This window comes from Salarias fasciatus, chromosome 1 (assembly GCF_902148845.1).
Source record: "Salarias fasciatus chromosome 1, fSalaFa1.1, whole genome shotgun sequence".
Taxonomy (NCBI): domain Eukaryota; kingdom Metazoa; phylum Chordata; class Actinopteri; order Blenniiformes; family Blenniidae; genus Salarias; species Salarias fasciatus.
Window position 1 is genome coordinate 6,724,480 of NC_043745.1, and position 24,835 is coordinate 6,749,314.

At 43.7% G+C, this 24,835-nt stretch overlaps 1 protein-coding gene across 1 annotated transcript in view; it reads left to right on the plus strand.

Annotated features, from left to right (window-relative positions):
* The window catches only part of LOC115395310 (cell migration-inducing and hyaluronan-binding protein-like), a 184,731-nt gene that overhangs the window by 113,671 nt on the left and 46,225 nt on the right, over window positions 1-24,835 (plus strand). Inside the window, exons 6-12 of the mRNA XM_030101175.1 lie at window positions 1,146-1,382; window positions 4,321-4,500; window positions 8,911-8,981; window positions 9,197-9,292; window positions 12,070-12,191; window positions 17,397-17,544; window positions 18,841-19,032. Of these exons, the coding sequence (XP_029957035.1) occupies window positions 1,146-1,382; window positions 4,321-4,500; window positions 8,911-8,981; window positions 9,197-9,292; window positions 12,070-12,191; window positions 17,397-17,544; window positions 18,841-19,032 (1,046 nt within the window). The remainder of the gene's footprint in view (window positions 1-1,145; window positions 1,383-4,320; window positions 4,501-8,910; window positions 8,982-9,196; window positions 9,293-12,069; window positions 12,192-17,396; window positions 17,545-18,840; window positions 19,033-24,835) is intronic.

The following is a 24,835-nucleotide window of genomic DNA, read 5'->3' on the forward strand; positions in this document are numbered from 1 at the left end:
GATGCTTAGTGAGCAACAACTGAGCAGGATCTTCCAGGAAGTAAGAAAAGACTGGCTTCTAGCACTGCCACAGCTCCAGCACAGACTCCACCAGGTAAAAGAAACTTACATTTTACTCGAGCGCTACTAAAAGAGCGAGGAAGGAGTTCCTCTCTTCCGTGCACGCGAGCCACAGGCACGAGTTTTTCACTAAGCTGCATTACGCCCAAGGCCTGCAGGAGGCGCTGTTTCGCATAAAACGTGCAAACTCCTTAATGCACCTTTAAGGATAAATATGGGGTATGGAACAGGTCCCTGCTTGTATAAATCCATCAAACATGCCATGAAAGGTATCTGAAAAACTCACTGGTTTGTTTTACCAGTGGCTTTTTCCATCTGTTTCTCATAAAATTTGCCATATAGTCATAAATATTGAGGTTTATGAGGTTTACTAGAAGTGCCTCATTGCTTCTTAATCAACTCAGGAACAGTTTGCTCAACGTTTTCAATTTCTTTGTTGAATTTTTGTTGTCTATAACGGTTTGGAGCCACTGAATCTGAGTGTCTGTCTATACGGGGAAAACGCAACTTTTAAAAACGTTCCCATCCAGTTTCCGTATAAACGTAAGAAAATGCAACTTTACGGAAATCCTGTACATGTGCATGCTCATGCTCACTGTAGCTGTAAAAAATACTTTTCCTGGACATGCGTGAGTGGAAGGACAATAACAACAACGTTTTCCTCCAGAGTGTCGCGACTCCCAGTCCAGATTCTCCTGAGTCTTGGTAGTTTTATAATTGACAGTCACTGTAGTAACAATTCAACTTGGCCGTGTGGACATATGGATGTCCGTTTATTTGCCATTGTTAATGTTTATTGTTCTCTGTTCACATTTGTTTGTAGTATAATTACAAAAACAGCAACAGCACCAACTTGTGGCCTGTTTTCATCTTGCTCCCACCAGCTTGGAGCAGCTCAATTTTTGTTTTATTAGAAGTAATGATTATAGTCACTCTAATTCTTCCTCTCTAATAAGTACCTTGTAGCATCTGATGAACTGATTTTTGTGTGCGACTTTAGAAACACGAAATGTTTATCATTATTTGCTGTTATGTACTCTCGACACACTGACTGTTGCTGCGCCTCCTCCTCTCTACTTCTTCAGACTGGACGACAGCGATGAGGAGCATGGCTACTTTGGCAGGAAGTACCTCGGCGTGGGGACGGGAGGAACCCTGGAGATCCACGGCCAGCAGAAGCTGTCGTGGACATTCCTCAACAAGACTCTTCACCCCGGAGAGAGCAACCAAAACAACTACCTGTTCCAGAGAAGCTGGGGCAACCGAGGCATCATTATCCATGTGATCGACCCCAAGACCGGAGAGGTGCTCTACGATGACAGGTGAGGATGCCCTTGAGCGCAGACGCTCCACCTCGGCCGCCAAACGATCCCCAGACTTAATTAGAGTCGAAATGATCCGGTGGCTGACACCTCATAAGCTCGTAATGAAGGAGACAAATGTGCCTCGCCTCATGCACGGATATTACATTTAGAAATCAATGACACACTTAATATCTTTTCATGATTAATTGTCCGTTTTATGATTTTAAATGGGAGTCAAATAAATTGATATTCAGCTGTTATTGTGGTAACAACAACAGCGATTTATCTTGACGTGCTAATATTGTTTTTAAGACTGATGCTATGTGATATAGATCATTAAATGGTTAATTTTGCTCTTAAGTTTTATTAAATCCTAATCTCAACCAGGGGTGGTCCAATTTATATGTTTATATTTCACTAAAATTAAACACATTTTTGGTAATGCTCATAAAAATAGGATTTTATTGTGTCTGTTGTCTCCCACAGCAGTTTAAATGGAACTTAATTGGTAGCTGAATGATAAAGAAATAATTAAAATCAAAATTTTCTGTATTCAATGAAATGGTAGCACACACACAAGGTGAAAGCCTATTAATCGATTTTGTACGATCTCATGGAATAATGCTCTATAATGAGTTTGAGTTGTGTATTTTTTGTGCATTTCACAAACAGAATTAACCTGATGCTTTGAGCCAATGTTAGCTTTGCATGCCAGACATGTAGAGTGAATTAGATTCAGCATGAGCAGAGAAGCGGAGACACGGCTCCTCAGCAGTGAATTTATCTGTTTGTTTTGATCTTCAGTTGCATAAGATGCAGTGCAGTCTGCCATTACTGAACCTTCCTGACTCATTCTGCAGAGCTCACTAAATTCCAGTGCGGTTCTGTAATAGGATACTATCTTTGCCAACTACCAGTCATTTGTTGATAGTTCTTCCCTCCCAGACATTTAATTCCACCTTTAGCCTTAAGTAGCATAATTACACAGTGGAAGTGTTTGTGAACCACAGCAGCTCAGCCACCAAGTTACAGAGCGAGGTCACCGAGTGCCGAGCCGCACTGCGGCTGCAGGCTGTTGGCCCATTCAAGGATTTCTGGGTTTGTTAGCATTAGCGTAAAAACTGTAAATCAGACTCTTCATGCTGTTAGTTTCTATGTTCAAGCATCCGCATGCAGCCTTACATCAGTGGCCATGATGCCAAGTGTCTAACAAGTTGGTGTAATAAACTGTGGAGCAATGGGATGTTGGAGTGGAGTGATCAAACACACCTTTCTATCCATTCTACGATGGACAGGCTCAAATCTGCAGCCGGTTTTCAGTCCAACTTTTCCACCACCTCAGCTCTGCTATTATTCACTCATGTATCATCTTTGAATGTCATCGTTTGGGTTAGGGTTACAGTTTTAATGAAAACTTGCTATTTGAATTGGTCTTTCCATGTGGCAGGGGTGGGAAACATAAGGCTCGTGAGCCAAAACTGGCCTGCAAGAGGCTCAAATCCTGTGCCAAATCACCCAGCAAAAGACGTTGATTTTAATTTTTTTGAAGAATTTCTTCAGAGTAGTGAACATGACACAACACTGAGACCTGAGCTGAGATATCAGTGATGCTGACGTGAAAGCTAACAAACTAGCTTCACTCTCAGATGTGCTCTATGTGGCCCCTGTACTAAAATATGTTTGACATCCCAGATCAAGATCTTTCAACCTGATTCCCTCTTTTCTTCTGAATAAGCTCATTTTGCCTGCTTTATTCTGAGAAGCTTCTTCTTGAAAATCATCAATCTACTGTAACTAAATTACTCTCAAAAGGGCGTTCCCCAGGAGTCTGCCTTCGGACCACTTTTCATTTCTATCTTTATGAATGATTGATACCTGACTGGCTGTACATGTCCGATTCAGTTGTATGCAGATGACAGTCTTGTATAGTATTTACTCAGATTTATTACAAATTCCCAGCATATTTTACTTTGCTGCAAAACTGGTGGTGATGGTGTTTCTTAATAGTACTGGATATCTAATGATATTTTCTGTTTGTGTATGTTTCTTTGACTTTGATTTAGTTATGGTTTGTGTGTTTATGACCCTTTTGGGAATTAAATGTTGTATCTCACGAGGCTTTCCTGTTGGCAAGCTTAAAAGTAAAGTAGGAACATTATAAGCATGCCTCACCAACATTTTGAAGTCCTTTTAGGGAAATCCTTAAGCTGAAACATGACAATTATCTGTGTGTAAGTTTTCCAGTACTGTCAGTTTTAATCGCGATTAATCCATTGAGGTCTGCCAGTTGGGTCAAAGAAAAGAAATAGAGGATAATAGTCTTTTTCCTGACATTGGGACTGATTTATGAGGATTAGATTCTTCATTGCGATTAATCTCAACTTTAAAAAAGTTAACTGTTGACAGCTCTCCATGATTAATTGCGATCAATGCGATTAAAACTGACAGCACTAAAGTTTTCATAAACCGTTGAGGGAATGCCCTGATCTTTTACAGCATCACTGTAGCTCATTTTTACAATTAGAAGCACAGAAGCATCGAAGAGTTTTTCCTAGACCTTAACAATCAAGCAGACCAGAAACGTCAGCCCCAGGACTTTTTATTCAGCGTTTGGACGCTCCTCTAAATAAATGCACAGAAACAAGCTTTCACATTAAAGGGGAGGTTGATAGAGCTATGAAAATGGCTTCTACTACATATTGATGAGTTGCATTCAGAATTGGAGATCATGAAACCTCCTGTGGGTGTAAAGCTGAGATGTCACAGCGCTGTCGTCCATGTAATCTAAATGAGTGAGAGCTATTGCTTTTATTATAAATGCACGCCTTCATTTCTAAGCGCCATTGTGTTATTTTTAAATCAAGAAGAAATAACATAGCCAGAGGTATAGAGGAACTGTTTAAGTTACAGAGGAACTTTCCACAGCAGATTATTTATCTTTTTTTAATCCCTTTAGGTTCGACACATACCGGAGCAAGAATGAAAGCCACCGTCTGGCAAAGTATGTGGACGGCATCGAGGAGGGGCTCATCCTGGCCATGGTGGTCAACGACGAGGGCTCCAACAACCTAGAGGACTCGGCCAAGAAGAGCCTGACCAGGCTGGGCAGCAAACACATCAGCAGTCTGGGATTTCGGTGAGCCGTCAGTTTCGCTGTGATTTATATTAAAAAGCCTGAAGTTCTTGATGGGCCGCTCATAATAACGGTGTTTCAGGATACTTTTTGCAAATTAGCTACTTTCAAGACAAAGAGAGCGGTATTCAGCTCACACCATGTCAAGAAATAGAAAGGTGTTTTTGAAGCTCCCAGCGCACTATTGTCTGGAGCATTCTTTTAATTGATTACTGCGAATTAATGAGAAAATGTTGGAACCTCAGGTGAATCACAATGAATTGCTGTCTGTTTCTAATTAATCCCTGCAGCTTTGGGGGACCTTTTAATGCTTAATGATTTTCAATAAACCATCTCCACTGGAACGTTTGTAAAAGAAAACAGATACACTCAGAGGCCACTTTGTTTGCTATACCTGCAATCATTACACAACGGTTCAATAAGCAAGGCCTGCAAAGTGGATGCTGAGTGTCACAAAAAAAAAAAAAAAAACGCTCTGCTAGTGCTTTAAAGAAGCTGACCCCATGCAGTGAACAGTACAATCTGAAGGAGCCCGGTCCAGAAACACCACTGCTTCCAGTAGTAAATGAATATTATTAGGTGAAATACTGACGCTTCCTACAAGTACAGCTGTGGACAGGTAGCAGTTTGCTGGGTGGGATATTGTCTGCACATCCCACATTCTGATTCATCAGCTTTACCACAGGGTGGGGTTAAAGTATTCTCCTCTGCATCGTGGTTGAAGATCACCAGCACTTGGTTAGGCGTAACTAGTGGAACCCAGAACAAGTCCTACCAACTTGTATAATGTCCTAAAACTGGATAGTAGTTCTTTATTTTACTTTTTTTAAGTTGTTCTTCTGAACATTGCCAAGTAGACCGACAGTAACAAAGTTTCAGTTTCATGAGTTATCATTACAAGAAAATGGGAGAATAGCAGATAAGTTACTTTTCAGACTCATTGAATGTCTTTTAATTTGCAGTAAATGTGAGGTAGCTTTATGTAACGAGAGTCAATAGGAAACTTTTGGTAATGTGCACAACACCGGCAAACCCACATAAAAACCATCTCCCAAATGCAGTTATATTGATTCATTTAATTGTTTTTCAGATTATGTCCGTAGACAAGTAACACTGAAAATCCTTTCATCGATCTGCTGTGCAGGAGCGGCCCTGTATTGACCGGTGTTAGTTCTCCAAGCGTCTATTCCTCAGACTGTTCCCTACACCTGTGGTCACGGTGACATAAAAACAGCCATCAACCTCACAGTGAACCTTCCCTGAAATGTCAAACTTTTCAAAAGCCACTGTCACTTCGGTAAAGGTCAGTGTCCCACATTGCCAAAATGGACTTAACTGGAGTGTGAAGAGTTGAAAACCACATTAAGGAGCCTGTGAATGTTGACGCGGCGCACCTGGACGAGCCACAGACGCGCCGGGATCATTTTCTACGGACCGATGAGTCAGATGTGGTCGGAGGGAAGGAGTCAGTGGCATCTGCATCAAACCAAACCACAGAATCCTGCAGCCAAGTGCTAATGCTGCCGTGTGCACCCTTTCCTGCTGATTCAGGGCCACTGAATTAACTGAGGAAAGGAAAGATCTTAATCACCTGTGGAAAACCCTCAAACAGAACGCTGGGTCAACCACAAGTTGTTTTTAAAGCAAAACCGTGATCCCAGAGATTACAAAGCTCAAGATGCACTGCCTGCTTAAGCACTCTGGCTGTGTGTGTGTGTGTGTGTGTGTGTGTGTGTGTGTGTGTGTGTGTGTGTGTGTGTGTGTGTGTGTGTGTGTGTGTGTGTGTGTGTGTGTGTGTGTGACATCTTACTTTCACTTTGCTGCGTGTGTTAACAGGTTTGCAGGTACACAGAGGGCGTTCGATGCTTGTCTGCAGTGTAATCTACAATCTCACAGTAATCCAGTTTCTACGCAATCTCAACAAAAGATAGACGTCAGCGTCATCCCAGCAAGATCACATAGCTGAAAGCTTTCACTAGAATGCCAGTGAATCAAGAGAAATCTGTTCTTTTCTCTGGAGTTTCGATTTAAGACTAAATCTCATCACACAAGTATTTCACCACTTCCTTGGTGATTTGACAGGCCGGATTGGAGCCTCCTGTGGGCCGGTTTTGGCCCTCCAGCCTTACGTTTGACACCCTTGAGCTAATCCATAAAGCAAGGTTTAAACTGCTCAGGCAGTAAAATGCATATATAAGCAAAATCCATTCACTTCTCTTTGGATGTCAGAAAATCGCTAACATGGATAATTTTCTATTAGGATCTAATAGGAAGTCAGTCAGCCAAGGGCTATTACTTGACCTGAGACATGTGGCGGCTTCCTGCACACCTCCCTGACCTCAGTGTCTTTATCTGCAGAGCCACAGGAAGTCGATCCACCTCTTCATATTCGATGAGTCACTCAATTACCAGTCACTCCTGTATCTGGACAAATTATGCTAATGCTGCTTGGCTAAAAAAGACGACGGGATCACGCCACCAAGGTGGCGTCCGACGAGCCAGTCGGTCTGCCCACTGCCAACCACTGGTACCCTGAAATGATTGGAGGAAAGGAAGCGAGCCTGACATGTTGGTGACCACGGATGGTGCCTTTTAATGCAGTTCCCTCCAGACTTGGCGCCCGTGAAGCCGCCACACATTCCTACATATGGTACACACCCTCCGTTTTGGTGTTAAATGTAGCAGCTGATCCCGTCGTGTGTTCTCCAGTTCTGCTGTATCTCAGTCTGCAGAAGGTGTTGAGGATGAGAAGCTCTTCCTGTAAGGAGAGTATGAGTTGGTCATCAATGCAACAGAGAGTAGAAACTGAATCGTGCCATGACACAGAATCTCCTGAAGAAGACTGACAGTTTCTGAGACAAGGGCTGTCGGAGCGCGTGCTTGAACACCTTGCAGATTTCTCACACAGCACTTTATTGTGTTGTTGTTTTGAGGGGAAACAATGCAGCACTGTTGGGGATGACTCTGCATAGTAAACGATATTGCTTCTCCTCATTGTGTGGCGGGAGCAGACATCTTGACACGGTTGACCCCGTGCTTCATGCCTGAAACTTAATGTTTGCCATTGGGACTGCAGGAGACACCGCACTTAATAAATGGTTTGAGGGCAGAGCACAAGTTTCTTTCCCAATTTGCACTTTCCTTCTGGTGGCGGATGCTGCGGAGGACAGGCTGAATGGATGGGAGCAGCGGCGAGGCGCCGCTGAAATTCCTGCCTAATGACTCCTGTCGCCTCGCTCTCTTCATGCCATCGCCAAACGGGCCGACACCGGTGTCATCAGGAGAGGGAGGCTGTGCAATTTGCGGCGCACCCAGAGACATTTTAATAAGCTGGAATTTATGAGACAGGGATGACTCGGCGATACATTTGCAGTTATGTCATTTGCATATGTTTACTGCGGCTGTCACAGCGAAGAAATACAGAAACACACCTCTCCGCCTGTCTTATGCTGTTTTTTTTTTTTTTTTTTAAAGCTCAGCAAAATATAAGATTAAACTGAGATGAAGAACGCGGTTTGAAGTTGTGGCTTTATTCTTTTGTTGCTATGCAAATTGTGGCGGTGTCACATCAATTGGACGCTGCTCCTCCGACACAAAGCGTCGCACCGCGCCTCCTTTGATGGTTTCAGACTGATGCAGTCTGCTTATGTGTGGCCCTAAAATGAGGTTTCCTCACACGTACTGCCAGCTGAAGGCAAAGAAATGCAGTTGTACTACTGGAGAACTTGTTTTCTTGTTTTTTGTTTTTTTTTTTTGAATGAATGAATGAATGAATTCATGATGATGTAGTGGTTGGCGCTCTCCTCCTGTTGCTAAAAAAAAAACCCAGGTTTGAGTGTGAGTTGAGGTGACTCCAGATGTGTGAACGGTGGTGTGTGTCGCTGTGTGTTGGCCCTGTGATGGACTGCTGACCTGTCCAGGCTGCACTCTGCCTTCATCCATAGTCAGCCAGGATCGACTCCAAACCCCCAGAGACCCTCTGTTGGATAAAGTGGTTTAGAAAACGGATGCTTTATTCATTGTGATAGCTAAAACATGCCTATGAATAATAAAGAGAATATTCTCTTGGGGCCCTGCTGGGCCTTTGGTTGCAGATTATTCACTCTCGAACAGAGTGCGATTACTTAAACCTGCTCACAGTAGAAGCACTTTAGAGTATCGACTTTAGAAGGGAGTTTTGTTAATTGAGAAGTCAGTCTGCTGAACTTCTTCTCTAATAACAAACAACATTTTTGATAAGGATGTGTTTTAAGATTTTACGGTTATAGTAACTCTATAAGGAATCAATACAAGTCAAGGAGTTAAAACGCATTGTGTGTGTCTCTATTCACTGTCTTCTTTCTCTTCTGTCTTTTTCTTTTCTTTCTCCTCTCGCCTTGCGGCTCCTTTCATCATCCCACTTTGCCACCCCAGACATCCCTGGACCTTTATAGTGACAAAAGGCGACGCGTCTTCTGCTGTGGAGGATCACGCCATCTATCAAGGTAGGAGTCAATTTCAAATTTTTTTTGCTCCACACTTGATCTTACATGCGTAGGAAGAATGTTTTAACAGAACGTGATCAAAGCGGAGTTCACTGTGAGAGGAGACCGTGATGGCTTCATTTCACCGTGACAGGGCTTTTCTAATCTGTGTGTGTGTGTGTGTGTGTGTGTGTGTGTGTGTGTGTGTGTGTGTGTGTGTGTGTCTGTTTCAACAGGGACCAAAGCTTCCTCAGAGGCCCGCAGCGCCCATGATTTCAAGTCAAGCTTTGGGGAGCATTTTACCATTACCACCAGCAGCCAATGGGTGCAAGGTAGACCATCTTTATTTATGCCTCAATCACACATGACATTCATCAGAATGTCATCTGTCCCGAGGTCCAGCATTAGCAGAAATCGTCTCTCTCCCTTATCAGTTCAATTCCAGTTCATTTTAATTATAAAGCAGCAATTAAAACGCAGCATTTAGAGGCACTTTGTATCCAAATGCAATTAAAAAAACACAAGGAAGCATAGTCGGAAACAAATAACTGACATTTATCACATGGTATGCTGTGAACTGATGCTTTACGAGACGTTTAAAGTGAAATTTTCAAGGGAATAATGTCATGTTTGCAGAGCAACATTTTAAAAACCGTGGCAGAAACACTGAAAACAAAGTGTTTTTCATGTTGGGCCACAAGTGTTTGCTGGTGAACTATTTGCTACACCCATGGTGCGCATGTGCAGCAGAAGCATTTCAGAAAAGTTGTGTTTTCTCTCAGTAACACAGAGACAGCCATTTTCAAAAAGTTGCATTTTCAGTGACTGTGACCACGTTGTCCTGCAGACAGACACCCAAAACGAGAAAAGAGTTTTTTATTTTCACTTCTGGAGGAAGACACTTGGTGGTTTTGTTTTTATTTTATTTATTTATTTATTTATTTTGGGAAATTGTGCTTATGAAATGGCCCACTGCTGTAAAAATGAGGGTTTTTGGGGCATGTGATGTAATGTAGTGTGCTTGTGGTGCGACTGGCGCTCAGTTAATCCGTTTTCTGGTTCAACCCTCCCACAAGTCAAAGTGTCCTTGGCCAACACTGTAAACCCCAAATTGTTCCCAACGGAATTCGAGGGTCTACATGGGGATTAATTAAGTCCGTTTAAGTGGGTGAACTTTATTAATCCCCCGATGTAACCCATCCTATTCACTGCTGACCCTAACCACACAGACTAGTGAACTGCTGACGGAAACTGTCGGTCAGTGAAAAATCTTCCTTCACTGTTGAGATATGAAGAAATACAGGAAAATCCTGATCAGGAATATAACCCTCAACTCTTTTGCAGTGTTACTTCTTGAGATGTGTCCCTGATCTGTTTCCATGAAAACCACCTCAAGTTCCTCATGGCCATGAAACTGGACAAGTGACAAACACGCTCAGTGTTTCTCTGGGACGGCTGAATCATCGTCAATAATGGCATCACTGACGATCCAGAAACATAAGTTCACTAAACGTACTCAAGCATGTTGCACTCAACTATAACAGCACAGCAGGTCCAAGCTGTAGTTCTCCATTCAGTATTTATTGAAGACTTCATCACTGCTGCTTGTAATTAATGTTGATGATATTTACTGAACAAAAAAATGTGTTGGGGTTTGTATTTCTATCACTGTGTTTACACAAACTGTTTTTCGGGCATCCGTAGGAGCTGAATAAAAGGTCAATTTCATAATTATACTCTGTCACATGTTGCACAAAAGAATGGGAAAAAAAACCAACAACGCGGATAATTGTCCTGCGGATTTACAGAAAATAAGCCGCCTTTTTGAAATTTGCTGCAAATTCAAGCAACTCCATGTTGACCCTCATCCAACAGAGCATCATTCAGCACTTTTTCATTTCATATTTCACCTGCTTCTAGTGCAGAGCATCAGATTTTTTCATAGGACACCAGATGAAGCTCATAAAGTTGTGATTATCTACTGCAAAGCATGGTGGAGGCACCATCATGCTGGAAGGCTGCTCCCTGAGTCCTATCAACAGATGCATCTGAAATATCAGCAATCTGAAGATCACCGACTGGATTGAGGGAAAGTTATTAGCTTTTTGAGCAGAAGCTCAAATCCAGAAGCACAAAGGAAACAAACTTTGGAGTGTTCATGAGAGTCCTGACCTGCGCAAGTAGTTTTAAAATTATGTTTCCATCGGAAACAGATACAGACCCGGGGCCGTACCTTAAGTTCACTTCATTTCTGTGTAATATCGATCTAAAACAGTTGTAATCCACGCATTGGTTATGCTAATTTCCTTTATCGTTGACCTCCCATCCATACAGCTCTGTTCTAGATGGATACAAGAGACGTTCAGAGATTCTGTAAGCAAACAGTGGATGCATGCGAGCTGTGAAAATGGTGCTTTCTGATTGTTTGATTGCTGCGCATGTATCCCTGATTACATTTAAAACTGAACCATTTCTGTTGTTTTTATTTCTCGTACTTCAAAATTGAGGTTTAACAGTCCAAGCAGTGTGGACTCGGAGTCCTATTTTCTGTGGTGGAAAATCGAAATAATCAGGCTTGATAATGTCTTCACCACATTCTCCTCCCATCAAGACGTCCGTCATGTACTGATGCGTGTTCGCTCTTCTTACTGGCATCTCATTTAACACCAGTTCCAGGCAGATCCCAAACACACACACACTCATCTCCAGTCAGCAGCTCTACTTAATAGAAACCGCCTCACCTTCACTAGCAGATATGGACACAGATATGTGTAAATTATGGGCATGCAGTTAAAAAAAAACGTGGACAGACGTGCATGCAGGCCCGAACTGCCTCGCCAAACTCCAGATTGAAATTCAGGCCCACCGTCAAATGGACAACCCCCTGCTGTGGCAGCCAGGCAGCCAGCGTCACGGGAAGAGAAGCCGACTTCAATTATCCTCATACAAATGCCTTCTGACAGCTTAAATGGACTACAAGTCACAGCTTTGACAGAGATTACTCTACTACCACTTGGACCACTGACGAGCCGTTATCTGTGTGTGTGTGTGTGTGTGTGTGTGTGTGTGTGTGTGTGTGTGTGTGTGTGTGTGTGTGTGTGTGTCACAGAGGCGGAGTGGTCCGACTGGTTCGACCGGGATGATGAAAGAGGGTCTGGGGACTGGGAGAAGCTGTCGGACCTCCACCAGGCCTATCCAGACCGGCTGTGCAGCAGCCCGCTCGATATCCAGGTAAGGTTTCTCCTAACCTGACCAACAAGCAGACACTCAGGCACTCAGAACGGCTGCGTTTAGCCTGACAGTAAATACTTTATGGCTGCATTCAGCTCCTCCACCAATTCATATTCCTTCTACATCTGCTGCTATTTAACCCTCATATAATTCACATTTTCATACATTTTATGTTTAATTATTTTGGTGGTTTTGTACACTGAGGCTGTTCTGTGCCAATCAGTTATGTTTTGTTAAACAAACATGAGTGATGTATAACTGAATAATGTTCTTTTTGATAAGATTAAATCAGAAATATTTTGATATTAATCTATTTTAAGACTGGGTCAATCGTGACTAGAGAAGAAACACAGATGTAGCAAAAAAGGGCTGTCAGACACAAATTAGTTTACGATTTTAACTGGACCGGCTAATGAAAGGTAGAGCTGAGTGTGATACTCAGATACTGGTAACTCAGCTCAACTTTATTTGTATAGCACTTAAAAATTAGTACAGCTGAAGCAAAGTGCTATGCATACATAAACACACAGCAAATACAATTAAAAGACAATGATAAAAATGGAGCAGAGTCTCAGGCTGGGGAAAAGCCTAAGGATGAAAATGGGTTTTAAGATAAGTGTTGCTTTTTTTTTTTAAGTGAGAAGCTTTATTTCGAACATGTAAAGAAGAAAAAGAAGAAGTAAATAGTCAAAGGACAGAAAGAAAAAGAGAACATCCAGTTACAAAAACAATACAGTATAAAAGAGTCAACACCGTATGTGCCAGTGTCTTTTACGTGCATGGATAGGAGTAGGAAGAAATTAATACTTACCCCTTCACATTGTTGCCATTATCTTAAGTGACAAAAACAATATGTCTTTGCAGTTCTCATTACTTTCCCTGCAGTAGAGCCAATAAAAATGCAACTTTTTGAAAACCAATGATAAGGTGGGACTTTTTGAAGCTGCTCCGACCCAGCTGGAAAGCTGCTACCTGTGCATGCGCACCATGGCCGTGTTATATAGTGCATCTGCATATTCATGAGCAGATGGACGGTAACATCTCCCTCCAGAGTGTCTTAACTCCCAGTCCAAATTCTCCTGGACCTGCTAGTTTGAGTTGAGAGTCACCGTAACAACAATCCAACCTGCTGTTCTGTCCATACATTCTGTCTGTCTGTTTTCTCCCATTCTTAATGTTTACAGTTTATTGTTTTCTGCTTATGTATGTGTAGATTCATTACAAAACCAATGACCAGCGCCAACCTCTGGCCTACAAGGTAACTGCATTGTATTCAGCATTTCCATGTTAACAGACAGCCTACTGAAAACATCTCAACGGGAAAATTTGATGAAACGAAACAAAAAATAGTGCGTTTTCACTTGAAATGTCATACAAACTGTGGCTTATAAGTGCAGTAAGTAATATTACATCATATAACGTACTTCCCCCCTCCCCCACCTCCTCTCTGGAGAGCGCCACGCAGGTTGAAAAGTTTGGAGGACTTTAAGTAACTGTAGTAGACAGTTGAGGTGTGTTGCTCTAGCAGCGTGTGGCACACGTGCACGACCGGCATCTCGTGCACACGGTGCGCAAGCGCAAAGCCAGTACAGCATTATAAATTGCTGCGCTGCTTGTTTGTCCACCTGGGGAACTCACATATGATTGGCTCTGGAACCCAGAAGAGTAACGGTCTCCGACATTGTTCTGTCCTGGAACTCTCATTTTGAAAGAAAAAACTTTACCAACACAATGATTGATTGATGGAGACGACAGATTGTTTAAAGGTCATGTTTCTTCACTGACAGGTGAAAAATGGGAATGATTTCAGTTGATTTTATAGTAAATTTCACACTGATTGCACCTTTAAACAGCACACTTTGTCTCAGTGTACTTGGAGGGGGTGACCAGTCCCAGTGGAGGATTGATTTCAGATCAGTCACATTAATCCATCCACACACACTCTAATGATCTCTGGGGTGATTTGAGTTCAGTGTCTTGTCCAGAACTCTGCAGCCTAAGTTTGAAGTGCTAACTGAGCCACAGCTCCCTTTCTTCATATTAAAGCAGCGACTGGCCGCAGGTGCTTGAGGAAGTTGCAAACGTTGCCCCTGGGCTCCTTCTGTATGTGCATGAACGCAGCACATGCACGGTCGCACCTACCTGGGACACTGATAGCTGTTGTACGGAGCGGAGAGGTGCCGGTGCTGGTAACTAGGTCATTACCATATTCATCCGAAGCAACTTGGAAGCCTGCTGATAGGTTATCATCAGAAAGCACAAAACTTTTCCTCAGTGCGGAGCTAATATTGAGAAGCCCTCCAGCTGCCTGTGTGTAAATGTTTGACAGCCTGGGGAGATGTTCCTCTCTCTGCAAATTGCAAAAGTGGAATATTTCAGAAATAGTTGAGTTTCATCTTTAGATAAAGTAATGGTACATCTGCTAATTATGTGCCTGTGGTGTTGAAATGTTAAAGTCAGCTCCCTGTAGGCCTCTGTTCCAGTACAGCTCACATGCTGCTTCTGAAAGGTAAACCAAGACATTCTGACAGATTCGGATCACATGACTGATCTCAATGGGTTTTTTTCCCATTTAATGTCTTCCTCTCTGATTTATTACATTTTCAACCTATTGTAGCAATGAAGTCAACTCTATCGCGTGTTTTAAGGTTTTTCCACCAGTTTCTTTCCCCTCAAACTCTTCAGTTTTCTTCTATGTTCGTGATTTGTTTTCCTCCATTTCTGACTCCCCAGTTTTGATGATCTTGTCTCATCTCATTTGTTTCCTGTATTACTTTGTACACTATTCTCTTTGATCATGTCATGTCGAACTGTGTCCATCAAACTGTATGTCGTCTTCTCTGCTTCCGTTTTGCTGATTCGCTCCGCTTCTGATTGTTCCTGCTGCGTTTGTGTGTAAATTTCCACGATCAACCACAACAGGGGGAGTGAATTGCTCATGGGGCCAAATGATATGAACATAAACCAAAAAACCCTTATGCAGCATTAATAAAGTCACTTTGATCAGTGGACGGGTGGCTGCCGCACCGGCGTGCTGAGTCTGTGGGTCGTGACGAGCCGTCTATCCGTCCTCGGTCGGCCGATCGTCGGCGTGGAGCAGTGTGCCATTACCGTGCTGCTGGGACTCAGCACAGCCTCAGCCAGGAACCATAAAGCAGCAGCTGTTAGCCTCCATGAAGATAACAAGGGGTGCCAGGTTTGGCCGCGCCGCCTCCCAACACCCAGACCAGCTCTGCAAAATAAATAAAATAGCCACTCTGGGCTCCAGCCGCTCTCAGCTGCTGTTCAATTGGCTTCCTCCTTAAACCCCCATACAATCTGTCTTCTTACTGCACAGCAGCACTTAATTCTTGAAGTTTTCTTGGTTTATTTGTCTTTTCCTAAATGTAAGGTAGCTGCAAATTGACTATAAACACTCTGTAAAATCTGCCCCCCCCCCCCCCCCCCCCCCCCCCCCCCCCACACACACACACACACACAGCTCAGAGCTTGTCATCGGTTTTCCACACATTCTTGACACAGTCAAAGTTTTCCTCCGTTTGCAGTTTTCACCGTATAATTTGGCTCTGTGGGACCTCTATTTTTAGCAGCCAAGTGTTTTTCGCCGTCTCGTTCCAAGATATTACGTGTGATTGGAGGCTGGTTATCTGACCGTGCTGAAAAGATGTGAAGAGGCTCTGTGTGTCTGCTTTTCTTTGGCTTTGTACCTCAGCGCTAACAATGAAGAAGTCAAAATCTGCTTTTAAAGCTCTCATCGTTAACAGAAACCGATTTAAAGGATTGTTACTTTGCCAGTTCATGAAGTTATTTCACCCTGAGGAAGCAAAGCTGCGCTGCTTCCTCTAAGTAGAGGGACAGACACGACTGTCTAAAGCAGCCAAAGTCCTTTATTTGAATAAGAATATTAAGGCCCAATTTCTCAAAAACACACTGAAGTACAAAGTAAAATAGTCAAATTAAACCTAATGGTACACACACACACACACACACACACACACACACACACACACACACACACACACACACACACACACACACATTTCAATAATGATTTGGAATAAGCCTCAGTTAGCATTGATTGACCAGTCTTATCAATTAGCAAAGACAGTGATAATAATTAAACTTGTTTCATGGTTTTTGTGTCACAAATTAAAAGGATCGTAACTGCTGGATAGGGATGGCCCTCGCTTCATGATTTTTATGTAATCAGCTCATTTTATTATTAGGCCTACATTTATTGATATTTTTCTAAGTAGATATATTTTTTTAAAATATTTACAGAACCTTTCTTTAAAATTCTGGTTTGATTGCTTCTTGTGTATGTTCTTATGCTCCTCAATGTGCCTTTAATTGCCTTTTGGATTACTAATTTAGTCAGGGGTGTCAAACATCAGGCCCATGCACGAATATATGGACAATAACAATATTTTCCTCCAGACCGTTTTCTCCTGGACTTGGTAGTTTCAGAGTTGCCAGTTGCCGTGGATTGCAGTCCAGCTTTCATCTATTTGTCAGAATGTCTGTGTTCGCCCTTTGCTAATGTGTGTGCTGTTCTAAGCACGTCATTTTCAAAACTTTGCCATGTAAACACAAACATTCTGAAATTAAAATGACAAAAATGATGCTTATCCACATAGTCTTAGTACTTGATCAGCCACAGCGGACCCTGGGTCAGGTGGTGTAGTGGATGGTTCTCCCGTACCAATATTGGCAGTTAGATCCTTATTTCCCCCGTCTGAGTCTGATGACAGAAAAAAAAACAAAACAGAGGTTGAGCGTCTTACATGGAGCCTCCATGTGTGAGCATGCAGGATTAAATCAAGCTAAGTGTTGGACATCTGTCACTTACTGTACTGCTTTGTTGCGCCAGCTGTGAGGAAATGTTTTGGGGCGATGTAGCAAAAATTGTCACGTGCCTGACTGATCCCAAGTGAGTTGTCGCGTTGAGAGCGTATGGGAAACAATGGCACAGTGAGGCCTAACCCCTCAGCGCCAGTGGCCTTTGTGAAATTTCCATCTGTTGGCCAACGAAACAGGCCAGACACTCGACAAATACCAGATGTCTGCCACAAAAACACGCCACTTCAGAGGCCAGCAAACATGTCGCAACGTCGACCGGCCAGACGCCTCTCTGGCTTCCTTTTGACGCTCCAGAGCTTCTCAGTCTTGACAGACACCTGAACGTGCTCTCTGTTGGTCTTACAGGCTGAAACCCACGACGGCATCCCGTCCAATCAGACAGGAGACGTGATCTACAAGAACGACAAGGACTACGGCTTTGTGTGCCTCAACAAGGACCAGGCGCATGGCATGTGTCACAACTACCGGGTCCGCTTCCTCTGCGGAAAGCTGGGTACGTCCTACGCTCCGTTGCGCCACAATTACCGGTTATCATGACTGCAGCGTCATGGACGGCTTAAGATGATCAGTGTTGATACACGCAGTGAAACACGAGGAAGAGAAGTGTGTGTGTGTGGTCAGACTGCTATGGCTGGAATGTATGGAGCCCACATGGTGGTGCTGGGAACGCCTGCCAGGCGGGCAGCGTTCCAGCCTCCCCGAGACACGGCGGACCCCCGTCTGGACTTGCCCCTCTGTGACTCGGTGTGTTCTGTGGACGGGGCTTGGGAGTGTTTGTGTTTTGTCACGTTGAAGCCGGGTACAGCCCATTTGCATCAGTCCACAGTTTCCCCTTCAAGCACAATGTGTCACAGGGCGACTGCCTTTCACCAGGAGAAAAAACAAGCCTTTGTTTGCTTTCGTTTTAAAAAAATCTGAGAATGTGTTTTCAAGCCAAGATGTGTTGTAATAGAATGCTTTCCCAACTGTGTGAAGAATGTTTCCGAATATATTCAGAAATGATGGGTCACTTCTTTTTCCCACACACTGTGCGAGCAAGTGCAGCCAATCAAGACAAAGTGTCAACAAGTGAAGATATAAGCGAGTTAAAAGTTACTTAATTCTTATCCAAAAAAGATTACTCTGGCTCTGTGCAATGTTTCCTGAGGTAATGTGTCACGATGAAGAGTTACAACACTGTACAGCATCAGGAAGCGAAGGGGAGGGAGGCAGTAAAGTCCATGAATAATGTGTTGAGATAAGGCCCTCTGCTAGCTGGTACTGCGTGGTTTCCTCTTTCCCTGCGTGCAGAAATAAGCAGCGGCTGTCTGCCGCCGGGTCGCAGTGTGAGCTCCAGAACTGTGACTTTGGAAACTGACTGCAAGCCATCCACGTTTGTAATTTGACTGGAAGCTGGCTGCCACGCTTCAGGCATCACTAGTCAAATCCTCCTCAGGTCATAGTCCAGTAAACAAACTGTGATTACCCAGAATTAACTGACACGCCGAGCAAAACAAACATGCAGGAATACAGAATGGAGCCCGCCTAACATTCTGTTATCTTGAGGAACAGGCAATAATTTTCAGAACACCATTAAAAATGGGACTTTGTAAGACCGGAGTCACAAACCTTGACAAAAGTGCGTTTAAAAAAAAATGGAGACTCATTGCTTCTCCCTTCCTCAACACTCCTCAACAAGCCACAAACTAAATTATGCAGTGATACCCTGAAGGTGCTGGCCATGTTTACCCGTCCTGGTGTCGCCCTGTACCACTGCGTCCGCTCTAACTCTCACATCCTGTCCCTGCAGTCCGTCCTCAGGCCTCCATTTCCATCGACATCCTGTCGAACAGCAGCGTCCTGGAGCTGGACGAGCAGCCGGCAGGGTGGAGGCCCGGGGACCGGGTGGTGGTGGCCAGCACGGACTACTCCATGCACCAGGCGGAGGAGTTCACCCTGCTGCCCTGTCCTACCTGCTCCCCCCATCAGGTCAAGGTCAAAGGTAAGAAACGACGACGTCCGGCCTGTTGGCGTCTCTGCTCTCGTCCTTTGTGTCCGCCAGCGAAGCGCGGAGCCGGACGTGGCTCCCGGCGGAGGCTCAGCACCTTGCGTGGCAGCTGTCACCAATAGTGAATGCGTGTGCGGATTTGCCCAATGAAGTAAAGCGATTAGGGTTTGCTTCATCAGTGCGGGGAAAAAAACGCCGTGTAAGCAAAATCCATCTCCACATAATCCTGGAACAAAAGCTGCTCTCGCTGCTGGGAAACACCGGTGTTTTTATGCAGCTTAGATATTTGTGCAAGCTGCTTTACATTGTCTTCCTGTCATTTTCACTAATGCAGTGCATTTCTAAAGGTGATACATGACACCAACATCAACAGCAGGACTAAATAACAACAAATGTTTTTCATCCTACGTTTCTACCGGCTTATTGGAGAGAGGTTTGTGAAGAGCTGCAAACGCAGAACCTTTTAACTCGACGGCATTTCAGGTCTCGCTTACGACAGTGGTGTGAATCGATTTCTGGCTGCGATACGCAGACCTGAGCGATTCCTGGACCTTGATGGACTCAGTGCGTCAGTGTGAAAGAAGTATTTCAATACTACATCAGACCCAGGCCTACATGTTAATTCCAGATAATAAAAGCCCAGATTTAAAGGTATAATGGACGATGTTTTAGCCAATGAATGGCGTGATGCGAGCGTCAACTATTGGTCCTCCAACAGGTCAATCACGCTGGAGAAATGCTTGCGTCACGCCGTCAAGCGCGCTCGTAGGAGCAGCAGAGCAGGTAGGATGGTCTGCCGCATGCGCGTTTTTCAAAAAGCGAGTAACAGACGTTTGGCTTCAACTTTTTCGAGAAAATCATCCATTATACCTTTAAACTTTGACATCTTGTCGTGACACCACCCTGCGGGAGCAACACTGTTTCAAAAGAATTTCATGCTCAGGTCTGGACTTCACACTGTGGGACTAGAATTCTAACCACTGCAACGCCTTGCAGCCAACAATGCTCCATTAATACGCCATTTAACCAACATCATTTAGAACAATAACAACATCCATCACTGGGTTACTGATGCTTGGATGAGTGCTGCCAGAGGCCCGCGGAGCAGAGTGGGCGGGGCTCGCTGCGTTGCCGAGCCCCCTCCAGGAGTGTGTCTGAGACGGTCTGCATGCATGAAAGGACGGGGGTGCAGAGCGGAGACGGACCCCTCCGGCCAGACTGGATGCTTTGTGTGATGTTCTGTTGTCTCCATTGAGCTGCAGGCAGCGTGAAAAATAGTTTTTGTTCAAGACGGTGTTGCTGTGATTGTGTGAATACTCCGTATATTATCCAGGATATTGTTGCCTCAGAGATCCATCCATCTTCTATAGTGTGGACACGTCTCCATTCCATCAAACACACAGTCAAGCACACGGTGTGACCCGTTAAGAGTCCTCAATTAAAGTGTTTGGATTAATGAGGGAAGCTGCAGCACATTTCAGGGCTCATGGCAGACATACAGACTGCTCGGATTCACACCGGGCCGCCCAGCCGAGGAGATGCTCCTGCAGATAAATATTAATGTGTTCAGGGCTGGATTTGGTGGAGATTCCAGTGCAGTAGTGTGAGTGTGTGCTGAACCAGGGCTTCACACTGCACAGCCAGCCTCTAGAGCTTGACAGCACATGTTAATATCTGGAGGAGTGGGGCGTAAATATAGAAGTAATATTAAGAAATGCTGTGATTTTACTTTTCTTTTATTTGACATGCACTTAACCTTGAATGTGCACATTTTCTACTTTTTTTAGAAATCGATAACACCAAAAGCGAACCTTCAATTTTACTTTTCAGCATTTTGGCTGTTTCCTCTGAAAATGTCGTCACTTAAACGGGTCCTGAGTGGGTTTGAGTGTGTGTGTGTGTGTGTGTGTGTGTGTGTGTGTGTGTGTGTGTGTGTGTGAGTGTGTGTTGACATGGACTGGTGACCTGTCCATGCTTTACAATTTTCAATCAGCCACAGCTGTCTGCAGCCTGAAGTTGGATAAAGTGATAAATATTAACGACGGCTTTGTTCTGAGTGTTCCTACCTCCACTCCTAAGTTCCATACTGATGCTTGATGCTGCACTTTCAGGACATCAGCGTTGACCTGCAGGGACATTTCAAGGCTTCTGAGTGAAGCTGCAGCCAAAACTTCCAAGAGAACCCTGGAAGCAATATTCATGAACTCACAATTTTCGTTTCATTTGTCAGAGTTCTGGTCCAGACTGAAATTGCAGGTTGTGGCATGCTGGTGTTTTTCAGTGTGCTTCACTTTTATAATGCTGAAAAAAAAAAAAAAAAAAAAAATCATGAAACACTTTGTTGCAAAGTGTTCCACAAGGTTAAAGCGAGAGCTGACAGCAGCAGAGAGAAAGGAGGCAGGCCTAATGAAAAAAGAGCAACCAACACAAATAAAAAGCATCACTCACAGAGAAGAGGTGAGGCGGGGTGTGTGGAATCAATTTCTTTAAACGCCAATGCCTTCTGGTAACCTTTCGCACACTGAGGTGGCCCATTTGAATGATGAAGGGGTAATCACACTCTGTGCCCGAGTGATGCAGCAGCAGGTGGAGTTCAGACAACACAATCATTTGAAGCTGCAGAGTTCACCTGTGAAGTGATTGTTTAACAACAGGAATTATGCATACAGCCAGGGCCCTGCATGTGCTGAATGTGTAGCTCATCAAATCATCAGGCTTTTTTGTATTTTCTGAAAGCAGTGATACGAAGCTCTCCTGCTCTCGACAGATCAAACTAATTACACTGCAGCTCTTAATTGATTAAAATTTGCATTATAGTTAGTTTATAGTCTTTGTGCCTACAGGAACTGCTCTTTACATTTTTGTGAGCTCTTGATTGCATTGCTGCCTAATGACAGAAATATCTAACTATAACACTGAATACTGTTAATGCCAGATGCTTGAATTAACCAGGGAATGCTTTCACCTTCTAAAAAGCACTTAGTTCACTTATCCATTAGCTGTTAGAAATTGTAAATGTAAATTTCAAAGACTATTAGAACCCAGTAATGATTGAAAAGAATAATAATGAAGATTGAAGCAGTGGCACAGAGCCCGGACTCAAAAACAGTCAAGCAGTCTAAACCTACAGCAGCATCACCAAGAAAGTCAAGGTAACCCGAGTGAGCCTGTGAGAATGATACGAAACAACAGATGATAAAGTCTGACGCCTGATCTCTTCTCTCTCCCCTTTACACAACTATGTTTTCAAATGAATATGGAAACTTCTTGTTGTGTTTTGGGATCCATTTACACCACAGCGGTGCTCAGAGCCACTGAAAACATCACTGTTCAAGTTTATAGACTTTTGTTCTCTGTGCACATGCGTGTGTGGTTTTGTTAGAGAAACAGCCAATGGCGCCAACTCGTGGCCTGGCATGCTAACTGCGTCTTTTCCAGCATTTTTCCATTTCCGTGGAAACAGACATCATTCTCTAAACGTTGTAGTGTGAAAGAAAAACATTTCTGAAGTGGAAGTGCAAAAACGATGCTTCTGTCGGTAAACAGGGCCTAAAATATGGTGTAACTTGGGTATTAAGGCAGTTGTGCATTAAAATAATTCACATTATACTCCAAAAAGTCAACTACATCTTGATACGAGTCACTGTATTTGGTAGGCTTTACATGTTTTTTTGTACTTTAATGCAAATTGCATAAAATCTAATTAAATATTTGCACTAAACATTGTGATGTTTGCTGTTTTCAGCTGTTTTTGCCCCTTTACTTAAACAAATCAGTTCAGCTCATTCATGTATTTACCTTGAATGACCATTAAAATACCATTCTCTAGTTAAGAAAGGTTTTGTATTTATGAAGCTAGTGTATGTTCTTAAATATGTGTGTCATGCTTTTGTAAGTCATATTTATTGCAGATAATTCATGATACAGTAGGACAAGGCTAAACAATGTTTTGCAGAATTATTTACAGACTTTTTAGTCATTTTTAATGATTTTAATGGTGTTTGACATGTTTTATCATGTGCTAATGATGCATTTTCTTTCTACACTGTCTCTTAGTTGTATTGAAATGTTCTTCACTATCATTCCTGTGAATTCAAAAGAGATAAAAGGTTAAGAGAATAGAGATCTGATATCTTTCAATGCCTTCTGCCCGTTTCTCTCGTTACTCTTGCAGCAGTGTGTCGGAGCGGCCGGAGGTTCATCGGCTCTGACCTCCTGAAAGACATTAGAATGTTTACTTGTCAGCGGTTTTCACAGATTACTCACAGTTTTGGTGACGGTGCTTCAGGAAAGAAGACGAAGCCACATCAGGGGCTGTGGGAAGTGTGTGTGTGTGTGTGCGTGTGCCTGTGCCTGTGTGTGTGTGTGTGTGAGGCCAGGTGGATACAGCCTGCAGCAGTGTGTGGGAGTCAGTGGAAGGTGTTTGGTCTGACTCACGGCCAGGGGAAAGTCTCAGCCTGCTTTTTGAGGATTGTGCGCTCTTGACTGACCCTATTCATGCCGCCACACACACGCCGGCACACCGCGGTGCACGCCGATATGCCCTCATGCACAAAGAGACACTCCATTTCTTTCAGTGCCACCACAATGAGCATGGTTCCTCAGGTCGGCCCTGTCAGGCGTCGCTGCTCTCCTCTGTAAGTTCAAACGGCCTTTGTGTCTTGCTGTTTGAAGAATCCTCCTGTTCGCAGCGGCTGAAAGTCAACAGTAACATGTTGTGACATTTCGTCTCATAGCTGTCGCTTCCCAGCACCGGGGCACGCTGCGAAATGAGTCAACTCTGGATTCTTTTTGCTTTGGATTTCTGGTCCGGGTTACGTTTTCAGATTTTTTTGTTTGTTTGTTGTTTTTGTTCTCTCTGCCTGGCTGCGTTGGAAGATCAGCCCTCGGCAGCTTCCCTCCTCCCCACCTTTCGCCTCTTGTTTTTCATGGCATCTTAGACGTCGCCCGATGTTTTGCCATCCGGACTGGAAATCCGAGCCGGAGCTGGGAGGCTTTTCCTCTGAGCTCCTGTCACTCTCTGCGTGACTGTAATCCGATTCATTAATTCCTGCTCGCGTGCCACTTCGCGGCAGCGTTTTCCAGCACGCACTGATAATCAAGTCTATTCCCCAAGGCGTGGAGGTTATGCACAAACAGAGAGGGTGTGTTGTTTTTATTGTTTGGGAAATGGATGTCGGAGGCACACGGAGAGAGAAGGCCTGCGGCTATTTACCAGCTTGGGCCCAACAAGTTGTGCCTGCATGTTGCATGTTGAACTCTCGACTGCTCTAAATGGCATAAATGATAATGAGAGGAGAAAATAGAAAAATAAATGTTATGAAGTGAATAAATGACCTGCAGCCACAGGAAGACAGATTGCGTTCCTCGTGCTTGGTCTGCAGCAGGACACTGACATCTGGGAAATATCCTCTGGCTTCTGATCATTCCAGACAAATGATGAACCTCTTCAAAATGCACAAAACACTATATTAACTGCTTCTGCACCGCGGGGCGAAAATAAAGCATCGGTGTGCTTCTCTTATTCGACGTCCCGACAGATGGAACCTGTTCAGTCACAACAACACGAGGCCTGGCCATTTCATCAGTTCGTTTAACCTTTCTTTATCCAGGTAAAACCTGAAAGAGAGCAGCCGACAAAGTGGAAACAGAAGTTCGTTTTGAAAAACAGTGAAACTGTAGCGTGCCGATTTTAAAAACAGACTCATTGGTTTTTCTTTGTTTTTGAGGAAAGGTTTGAATTTCTCACAGTAATCAGATCTGCCAGTCCCAAATCCAGCTGAATGTTCCCAAGACG